Raw genomic sequence first — 11,179 nt, forward strand, 5'->3', positions numbered from 1 at the left:
CTCGTTATAACGAGTTAAATTTTTTTTTATCTTCTCAGAAATGAGCCTATCCGGCTTTCGTACTTTTGAAATGCTACTCTTTTGGCAGTTTTAGTCTGATTATTGCAACCTTGTCACAGAAAGAGACTTAATAAGGAATAATTCCACTGTATTATTGCTGTTGAAAAGTTATTATTCCATTCTCTACTTTGATTATCCTTTGTTTTAATGGACATAAACTTCTGGTTTTCAGATAATGAATCTTACAAAAAATACTGGACAATTATCAAAGCAATTTGTAAAGTTGAAGGTTCAATTCAAAGAGACTTTGTCAACGTTTCATTCTACCACGTAAATGGCGAGCAGATTGAGTTAGGTATGTTGAATGAGCTTCAAGGTTCTATTCCCTTGAATGATCTACTGAATCTGTATATTAAATAAATGCAGAATGGCACTTCATAGTATGATATTTTATGATTTTTCAGAAAGTTCTGTAAAAAATTCTTGAAGAAATTACAAAGTGTGTTCTTTGATACATGAAAGTTTTTTAGACAAGTATAATATTTATGCAATGCCCCCCCCCCCGATTTTTTTTATTTGAATTACTGTGTATCACTATGTTTTTGATTTGAATTAGATTCTTTAAATTTCTGTTAATAAATCGTTTATAGAAATTATGAAATTGATGGAAGTAATAAAGTCTTCAAGCTCGAAAGTCCAAAAAATACAAAGTAGGAGTAGAACAAACAGGGACATCTTAAACATTAGAGGTGGGACCAGTCACACCTGACGTGTGCTCCTTCATGATCGGTAGATAACGGAATAATCCGTCTTCAATGCAGTGTATTTTAAAATAATGGACAAACAGTTAGTATGAAAAACGTCAGTCAGTATTTGACTCAATGATAGATTGTATTTGCTGACAAAAATTATTGTATCTACCATAGAACTTCTGAAAATTAATAATTACTTTTGCTGATATTTTTGTTTCATCATTTTTGTAAGTAACTTACCTCAATTTAGAAATAACTCACTTGAAGAGATTGCTCTCGCGTATCGATTAAACTGAGAGAAGGTACAATGCTGCATATCTATTGGAAAATGACGATTGGAAAGTTTAAGAATCATAAAGTTGTTCAAAATCATGCAATTGTAGATATGAACATTAAAGTAAGATAATTTATGAAGAATGATCTTAAATGATGAATACCCTTAATAATTTCAACCCAACAACTTGAATGACTAGTAAGTTATGATTTTAATCACTAATCATCCACGTACACAGTAAACATTTTTATTCATAGTTTTGGTCTTTATAAGACATGCATTTATTTTACAATGATTAATGGTCCTCTTGCTGAAAAAAATGATAAAATATGTCCTTCCACAACTTCATAAGTTGCCGAACTGTAAAACTATTTTTCTTCAAACTTTTGGAATGATATGACAGAGATGTATTTTAAAGTTAAAAAACCCTAGCAAATTATATAATTGAAAGAATTTATCTCAAATTTAAGCTTATCATGCATTCCATATGGTTTATCTATTTCAGCCCATATTTACATCAGAATGTTACGACACGAAATCATGCAATTTTCTAAAGCAGCTGTTCCTGACATCTCAGAAATAAGAGAAATAGTCGCAAGAACTCTGTACACAATCCAGGAATTTTACAGCAATACGAACTGGATAGAACTTTGTGGGAATGCTGTTTATTTGGATTTTGGTATGTTATTTAGACCTGCTAAATGACTCCATTATCATTATTAATATAATGTGACAAACTTAAAGTTCATGTACATTTACATCGGTAAAGATATATTTACATGAAAGGATGAAAGATGATGTGCCGCAATGCAGTGATTACAAAGCGAAGTATATTTGTAATAATTTTAGATCGTTGTATGTAAAAAAAAAAAAAATTACAATCAATATTCAGGGTTCTCCATCATTTTAAATGTTACTGTGTTGCAGATTTACACGAAACACAAAAATTTCACTATATTTTCGCGGTTAAATTCGCAACTGAATCAATATTCATTGTAATAACAAAAGAATACATTCACATGCTTTTAAAAATCGATAATACGTTACACAATGGTATGGTCGTGCATATTGATAAAAAAAATACACATGTTCTGAAAAGCCGAGGAAATTCTGGTCGATACGGTCGAACTTCTTGTACTTAACATTATTTAAAGTAAATTTGCCGTGATTACTTGTCAGTTTTCTTGATCGAATTACCGAATTCAGAATGGTATAATACTTTTAAGAGTTCCTTGAACATTTTGAAAATTTTAAGCAATTTATTATATTGCTGAAAGACTTCGATACGATGTTATGTTTGACTGTCAATGCTACAAACATAATTCTAGAGCTGTGGCTCTATACAAAAGACATATTTAAATATTTTTTAAAAAATAATACAATGTATTTTTTGCAACTACCAATTAACCGTTACATGGAAGTGTGAAAACAAATTACCGGTATTTGTCTTTGTTCCCTGATGCGTTAAGTCTGGCGAGGGTCTAGGAGATAATTGACTAGCAAGATGAAGCCCTTGTAATTAAGTGGTCCACCGTTAAGAATTGAAAGATGGTAGAATTGTTTGATTAAAGATTTAGTTAGAGACTTTTACATGTTTATATTTTCTAATTATCATAGATTTTACTGTGTCGGCAAAATTTTTACTGTGTCGCACGCATAAAATTTGAATCGTAACTCTGTCGGAGAAAATTTTACTGTGTCGGGAGCAACACAGTAAAACAGCTCATGGAGAACCCTGAATATTACCTGGAAGTTGAGTATATGAAGAAAGATTGACATCCACTGAATATCATCTCCTTCGTTTCTTAATAAAACCCTTACATCTTAAATATTTGACGATGTTTCTGCGGATGGTGCTTATGAGTTCACCCTTTTTTTGGAGGGCCGTCTATTTTTATTTTAACGTTTAACGTATTTGGCGTTGTTTTGCCAGAGACAACAATAGCATTGACAATTATACGTGTTTTCGAGTTTGTGGAATTAAAATCGTGACAAACAAACACCACAATGAAATCATTAAGCATGGTGCTTTATGTTTACATTTCTCTGAGACACCCCTCCTCTTAAGTTTGCTGAATAATGGGTTTAAATCTTTGCTGGCCCATATATGCAATAAAGTATGCAAATTTCGGCTTAATGTTAGGTTAAATTAAAAGGAATAATCCATCTTGTATCTGTGAAATTTCAGGGCAAGACAATGTAACATTAGTAGAGCTGGCGGGTCCGAAAGAGGATACATGTACCAACTGTAATTATAAAGAAGGGTAAATAGGCATACAGTATCTAAATATTTATCAATTACTTTAGTAAAAAAGTAATGTAAATCTGGAAATTTTTGCTGTAGATAAATTTTTAGCAAAATTTGCGAGTTTATTGCATTCGCAAAAATATTTTTCTTAAAAATATATTACCAATAAGAAAATATAAACAAAGCAGTGGTAATTCGCTAAATTTTGAAACGTAAATATTAGTCAACACCATTTTGACCCGAATTCGCAAAAAAAAATCGACGTAAAATTTTCCAGATTTACAGTATTTATATTTGTTGAAATTTTTAGTTGATGTACAAGTAACTTGAGACTGATATATTTGTTTTTAACTTTGATTACAATAGAAGTATAAATTATTATGTTTAAAGAAATAAAAATACCTTGTCTAAATAGAAAAAAACAAGATGTGTTTGTGAAACACTGATACTCCTGTATGGCAGCTTATTGTGGGGGCTGAAATTTTTCTGAGATGCATGTCAAACTCCAAAGTTCAAAGTCTAATTCTTGATTTCGATAGGAAGGTCTTGCCATTATGAATAAATCTTTGAAATATTAAAGCCCGAATTCTAACTGTTCAATGGAAAGGACCAATTAACACATAGACGCCGCTTCTACTACGATCAAAGCGTGGCCGAAAGTGTGGCCGATCGTGACAAATCGCAGGAGAAACGTCGAGGGGTCGTCATAATCGTAGTATGATCGCAGTAGGGTCTTCATGATCGGAGAGCTCTACGCTCTCACCACGCTGATTTTGAACATGTTCAAAACAAGCGTAGCGGGATCGTGGCCAACAATAATCGGGATTGAGTCGTAATAAGAGCGGAGTACAAGCGCCGTAATCGTGCAAGCAGCGTAGAGAAATCTTCATGATCGTAGTAAAAGCGCCGTACGAACGTAGGAACTTACCAAGCACCAAGCATCTAGGTTTTGTGCAGCGTCGTAGTATGGTCTTCAATGTCGTAGTGGCAGCGTAGCGTAAACGCACTACACACGGCTGTGTGTCGGCATTGGTCTGCGTAACATCGTAGTAGAAGCGTGTTAGCAACGCGTTTAACGTAGGGACATCGTAGTACGGTCGTAACGAAGACCACAATTTGCCAAATTGCTCTTTCTTGAAGCTGATCAGCTGTGATCTGCCCCGATCCAAAAACTTTTCAGATCGTGGCTTGATCGGGATGATCACCGTAGAGTCGCAGCTCTGTGTGAATGGGGGGTAAGGGCCATGCTATAAGCTGCCACGCGTCGGAATCAGCGTTTCACGAAAATTTTTTTGTAAGATATGTATTTGTCAAGTGGATCCTTTAATACAACGTATTTTGAAAGAGATTTAAAATGAGGAAAATCCGTTTGCTTACGTGATATAATACTTGAAACTAAAGATGTATCATGACAAGTTTGACCCCAAAAAAGTTTCTAAGCATAATTACATATACCATCAACTCTTTATTTAATGTTAGAAATGAACGCAGCAAAATATTCGATAAAAATGAAATGATCTTAAAATGCAAAACGAAAAAATCCGATGAAGGTTGAATGAAGACATTATAATCATTGAATCATATGCCTAAAAAAAATATTTTTAGGCTTTCAATGTGTGACAACAACTTAGTTGCTGACAAATTAACAAGTGACTACAAATCTGGACAACAAGTAACTAAACCTTTCCGTGAGTCGTTAATCTTTTTGTATAATTCTGACTCACTTTGTTATACGTACATATAGTATGTCCATATCAGACACAAAAAATCCTTTGGATTATAAGTTTCCTAATAACAAGACGTGTTTTAGAAACACTTATACCACCGTATGGCAGCTTGTGACGAGGGTTGACATTTATCAAATTCAAGGCAAACACTCAAGTCAAGAAGGTCAAATTGTTGGTATCCAAAGGAAGGTACCCGTCTTGTCACAAGAAATTCATCTGTGAAATATGAAAAGCCTTAGTACTTTTAAAAGGTTCAAAAGTTATGGTCAAGGTTAAAGTTTCTTAAATGTGAACCAAACTCTAAAGAAAAAAAAATTGCCAAATGAAAGGTCTTGTCAGTGAATACACAAGTGCATGTAAGTATGAAAGCTCTAGCACCAAACAGCAGCCAAAAGTAATAGCTAAGTTTAAAAACATTCGGAAAAGTTTTGGTAAAAGTGGATCAAACTCCAAAATTAAGGTGTCAAGGTCAAATTTGATGGCACATGTACCTAAAGAAGATCTTAACCTTGGTTATAACTTTTGAACAGTGAGTACTTGTGTAAACCTTGTTATTCCTATTGTTATTCTTTGTATTCTTAAGTGTATTCCTTGTTACAAGATCTTTCTTTAGATACCAACATTTTTTAACTTTTGATCGTGGGAATCTGACTTGCATTTGAGAAATTTCAACCATCACCAATATTTTGATATACTGGTGTATCAGTGTTTCATAGCACATCTTGTTTTGGTGGTTAAGATGTAAAAGACAGTCATTTAGTCCTTTTTGTATTATACAAATAATTGAATAAGTATAAAAACCAATAATTTTATCTTCAGCTGAATGAGTCACATATTTCTGAAAATTGTTTTCTTCAACAAAAAAAAAAGTCAGGACAGGGATTAAGTGGAAAATGCAGTCATGGAACACAGGATGACGAAGGTCGATTGATGACTGCCACTGGCGGTATATACAAGGGAAGATCTGTTCAAAGCGAGGCTCCGCATAGCAACTTCCACAGGGCGGCCGCAGAGGCAGCCATATCCGCTACACAGTATTTTCTTATTGCTCCAGGTTATTGGCATTGAACATTAAATAAATAATACATTATTAAAAACACTGATGGTATATTTCTCTTTTTACAAATAGCATACATGCGAAAATACTCGTAAATCTTACTTTTATTAAAATACATTTTTTTCTTTATATTTAAGATAGGGGGCTTTTAAGCCTTATGGGCGAGAAAGTTTTCCGGGATGTTTTTGGAATACGAAGCAGAGAGGAAGTGGTTAAGACGTCTTTAACTTTCGTCATTGATGTCACAGGCTCTATGGGTAGTAACATTAGAGAGGTCATAAAGGGAACGCAGAAAATAGTCAATGAAGCTAGAGATTTTCAATTCGTGCCTGGAAACTACATTCTCGTCACATTCTCTGATCCTGGTTGGTAAACCAACTTTACATCCGACTTTAATCTCTTTTACTGTAATCTCTTCTGCATAAAGATATGTAGATTTTCTTGAAAATTGAATTACAAAAACTGGTTTTGTTGTAAATTTTATATAGCATGATTATAGAGTGACGAAAGATTGATTGATAGCTTAGACGAAAGAACGTAAAAATAACAAACATTATTAAAATTTAAAAAATCAGAAAACAATCTAACTCTGTGAATAGCCAATACACATGGACCTCTGAAACTAAAGAGATCAGGTGCTTAGGTAAAGAAAGCATCCCCTGTAGATCGGCCGATTCGCTTTGCGCCATATGTTTTGATTAATAGACGGAACTTTCCATAGTGAAATATATTACATATATAAAAGCAAAGGTCCATGAATTAGTGTGAAACAATTCATCCAAAATAGGACCCAATGATAACTTAATTTAGATAACAAGGCCATTGTAACAAACATAGAACTTAACGAAAGGCTTACATTGTTGAAATCACAATAACACCATGAACATCAATTAATTAAGAAAACGTCGTCAGTGCATGTATATCCCAATGTCGATCGTGTTGAAGGTAACATTTTGGTAAGGAGTAAAGGTAGGGGCTTGGTTGACTGCTGGTACTAGTATGTTGAATATTGTATATTTACTTATAGCTTCGTTGACGACTGGTCGAAAGACAACAGATCCACAAACTATGATATCATGGCGTCAGAATCTTACGGTCAGCGGAGGTGATGATTGTCCCGAGTATGCTTTAACTGGATTGTTAAAAGGTACATTGTAAGTATTATTTAGAGAACGAGACGGGTTATGTATCGTAGATACAAATTTGGGGGTATACGAGTGCGCAAGCACGAGTCTCCACCCCCAAATTTGTATCTACGATACAGAACCTGTCGAGTTCTCTAAATGATTTGTGACACGATCAATCAAAAATAACTCCGCCCACTTTATAACTTTGCAGCATCCAAACTTCCGCCAGAGTTCTGTAGATGAGGCCCCGACGGGGAGTTCGCATCCGCAGTGTATATATTTCCACGGAAAACGTAAAATTCGGTCAGATTAGTTTTGACAATTTAACGGGGTAGACGTAATCGAGTGATAGTCACTCTTAATGGATAAAGTGGAGGATTTAACCATTGTTGTTGTGATCTATAAATGGAGATTGATTATAATATTTTTCAGGGGTCTAACCCTAAAATCCCGGTTTGACTAGATTTACAAAATCAGAATTTACAGAAAATTCTACGATGGACTCTGATATCACAGATTTATATTTTCTAATTGAATTGCGACATTAAAAACGAAGTGAAAGAGATCGACGTGTGGCTGTCGTAAGCGAGAAGGATTTTAAAAAATAAAAACGCGAAAAATGGACTTGAATGATTTGCACGAGGATAGTGGATGTTTTCCGTTATTGCGAATTTTCTTTTCGTTTGGATCAAAATTACGTGTAGATTATGTTTTCCGTTATTGTGAATTTTAGTTTTCCTTTGGATCTAAATTACGTGTAGATTCTGTGTGGAATAAGTGTTCATTGACATTTTACATTCTCAGGATTAATACCGGGTATTTCTCTAAAATTTATTATAGGAAAACATGAGGATTTTACTATTTGTACGTGCTTTTGCTAAATTGAATCAGATTTATTTTTAGACCGTGCTGTATTTTAGATACAGAATAGTTAGCTAATACAGAACGGAAAGTAGCTCCGCCCACCAAAGTGCCGTTCTGTATTGCCAATACAGAACAGTAAACTTCAAAGAAAAACACCGCCATCGTGTCACAAGAAGTCAATTCAGGTTCATTTAATACGTTTCAAATAGGGTTTTAAAACGTTTTTCGTATGGATATCAAAACGATATGCAAAAATCGAAAACATAAAAAATAATATATTAGATATGTATTAAATATGTTTAAAAGTAAAAAAGATTATGTTAAATTAAATGCAATTTTATTTTTAACACTCCTGCAATAAAATTTATGTGCTAGGACTTATTAACTTGGTTTATATAAAAATGACCTACACTATTGGATCCATTTTTTTTAAAGAAAAGACTAAAAGGGCATTAATTCGTAAAAGACTTTGAGTGAACTCAAAGTATAATATTTTTGAAGAGGTGGATTATTTCGATGTATAGCGTTTCTCTATATTATCTACTGTCAATACCCAAGTACGGTGATGGCGGAATAGAGATAAAACTATGGTAAAATAATCAGCTATTTATTAATGCCCGCAGTTAAAATATACAATAATGACGGAGCTAACAGAGACACTTCCTTTCTCTGCAGCATGTAATAGAAAAAAGAGAGAGGATAGGTATACGTCACGACAGGTGCTGTGACGTATACCATGTGATCGGAGGCAGCAGGGCAATTCGTGCCCAGTACCTCCAGGACCACCACAGATGGATTGACTGCTGTATAAGAAAAATCCTATTCAAAATCATTGAGTCCTATAATCTTTTTAAAGTATCATCATATTTTTATTTTTTTATATGTCTTGTTTCTTAGGAATAGAAATGTCGAATAAAGATTCGAAGATTTACATCTATACTGATGCAGACGCAAAGGACGAAGAATTACTTCCTCAAGTGAATGCGAGAGTGAAAGAAAAATCCGTAAAGCCTATATATATCCTCACTGGACAATGGAGATGAATTATAATTTAAAAGAAATCAAATGTTAAGCATCTGATAAAAAGGGCAAAATAGTGATAAGTTTCCTATTGGTTTTCATTTTTACCACATACTTTTTAGTCAAGTCTTCCAAAAAGTTTGCTGTTGAACAAGTACGACCTTACCGTAAGAAAAGGTCGAGCTTGTCGGTGTTTCAGGCAATAGCTGAACAAGCTGGAGGTAAAGTCATTCAGACAAAAGTGGAGTTACTTGGAGCTATCGTGGAAAAGGAAATCAAGGTTTCATTTTCTTAAACGTCTATAAATAGAATTAAAACATTATGCAATGCCTTCACTTTAACAAGGTGCATGTGTGCTGGCATTGGCTTTCATATTTCACCGTGAAAAAAGAATTGTTGTTCCATCATGAATGTATACCTATGTATGAAGTTCATCTGGCAACTATTTAAGAAATTATATGAAAGTTATGACTGATTGTTTGTTCATAAAGAAATTTTATCATATACGAACCCCCTTCCCCCTCCAAAAATAGGGTTTACTTTTTTGTCAGGTGACTTATTAAAAAGGTTTCAGTTAAAGTTCAAGAATTTTTTTTGTTTGAGGCCCATAGAGACTGGGTATCATTTAAAAATGACGTAACGTTATACCCGGCCCTCCATGCCATGATTTGCTTCATAATCCTAAAATATTTATCATCTATTTAAAAGAGTGTAATTTATGGTTTTTCATGATACTTTGCTCCATATTGTTCAATAATACCATTATAGTACTGACAGGGTCAAAATATAACATCTACCACTGATCTTATTATAATCAATATTACCTACATGCTACTTATGTTCTTCTTTTTTGCTTTTCTTGATTTATAAAAAAGGAACTTTACTTGAATTGAATATTTTAAGAACACATTCCATCAGACCACAAGATTTTTCTTATCTTATTGATTGTCAGTATTTCATATCTTCTAAACCGTTTTCTCTGCGAAGTGTCTTGCATATTTTCTGGAAAATATCTATTTATCATCTATTTATTGTCCATATTTTGTTTATGAATTAATGTTGACGAAATTTTTACTACACATACTTTCCGGAGACGTTCCCATCTTCCAATGTTTTTGTAACATGGTTTTTGATTCCTGACGGATTCAATGAAAACTATAGCATTCCTATTGACAACGGCATCAACACATTAAAGATATTTATTAAGAATGTTTCAACAGAATCCGAGTTTTCTCTGTTTTATCCCAAAGGTATGTTTTACTTAAAATTTTAAAAACCTATACATTTAATCCTTTACAAGCATAGAATATACGGTATTTGAAGTAAAAAAAGTTTAGCTAAAGATGCTTGAGATCAAATAACTTTTGAAATTCTGATTCGACTCTACGTAAATACATTGCTTGTCAATTGTCTGTGAAAATTTCAAAGTTAATGTTCTGTATAAATCAAAGAAAAGCTGGATTTTATCTATCTCTAAGGTGAGTATTGAAATTAAAATTAATCCCTGTAATGGAAATTCATGAATTTTAAGAAATCGAAAAGGAATATTTGATAAATTTACATGCAGTACTAATCTCAATTTGAGAAATAACTGACTAAAATCTTTATTTCATGATGTGATCAATCGATTGGACTGCGTGATAATTTAAATACACGCTGAAAGCGTTTATGCATAAATTATCACGCAAGCCAATCGATTGAACATGGAACAAGACAATATGACAGTTATTCCTTATATTTACAAGCTCTTGAATTTGTAAACCAGTTGCTCAATGTCCTGCTTCTTTTTCTATTTGTCCTTCCCTGCACGTGATTTTTTTTTAATCGTGCCTATTGATGAACCAGTTGATATATATAGATATGGCACGCCAAATTTACAAAATGAGATAGTTTATCGGTTGTAAACTATAGTTTACGAATTATAAACTATAGCTTACGAATTGTTAACTATAGTTAACAACGTTAATCTATATTTCACATCTGTAAACCATAGTTAACGCGATAATCTATGTTTCACAACCGTAAACTATACTTAACACCGAAAACAGTCATTTGCGATTACAAAACATAGATTATCTCATAAATACAGTTTCACGATTTGTAAACTATA

The 11,179-nt window shown here is 33.3% G+C and overlaps 1 protein-coding gene across 1 annotated transcript; it reads left to right on the forward strand.

Annotated features, from left to right (window-relative positions):
• Nucleotides 1-207: 207 nt before the first annotated feature.
• LOC134268099 (von Willebrand factor A domain-containing protein 7-like) lies at nt 208-10,319 on the forward strand (the record flags this gene model as incomplete). Its single annotated transcript, XM_062750302.1, has 10 exons — nt 208-355; nt 1,532-1,705; nt 3,215-3,290; nt 4,880-4,962; nt 5,876-6,055; nt 6,196-6,423; nt 7,086-7,205; nt 8,947-9,084; nt 9,192-9,349; nt 10,163-10,319. Coding segments are annotated over exons 1-10 (1,462 nt in total), but the record flags the coding sequence as incomplete, so codon positions are not given.
• Nucleotides 10,320-11,179: the final 860 nt, after the last annotated feature.

The sequence above is a fragment of the Saccostrea cucullata genome, unplaced genomic scaffold, assembly GCF_032062105.1.
Source record: "Saccostrea cucullata isolate Sc308-1 unplaced genomic scaffold, CSIRO_AGI_Scuc_v1 ctg9422, whole genome shotgun sequence".
Classification (NCBI taxonomy): domain Eukaryota; kingdom Metazoa; phylum Mollusca; class Bivalvia; order Ostreida; family Ostreidae; genus Saccostrea; species Saccostrea cuccullata.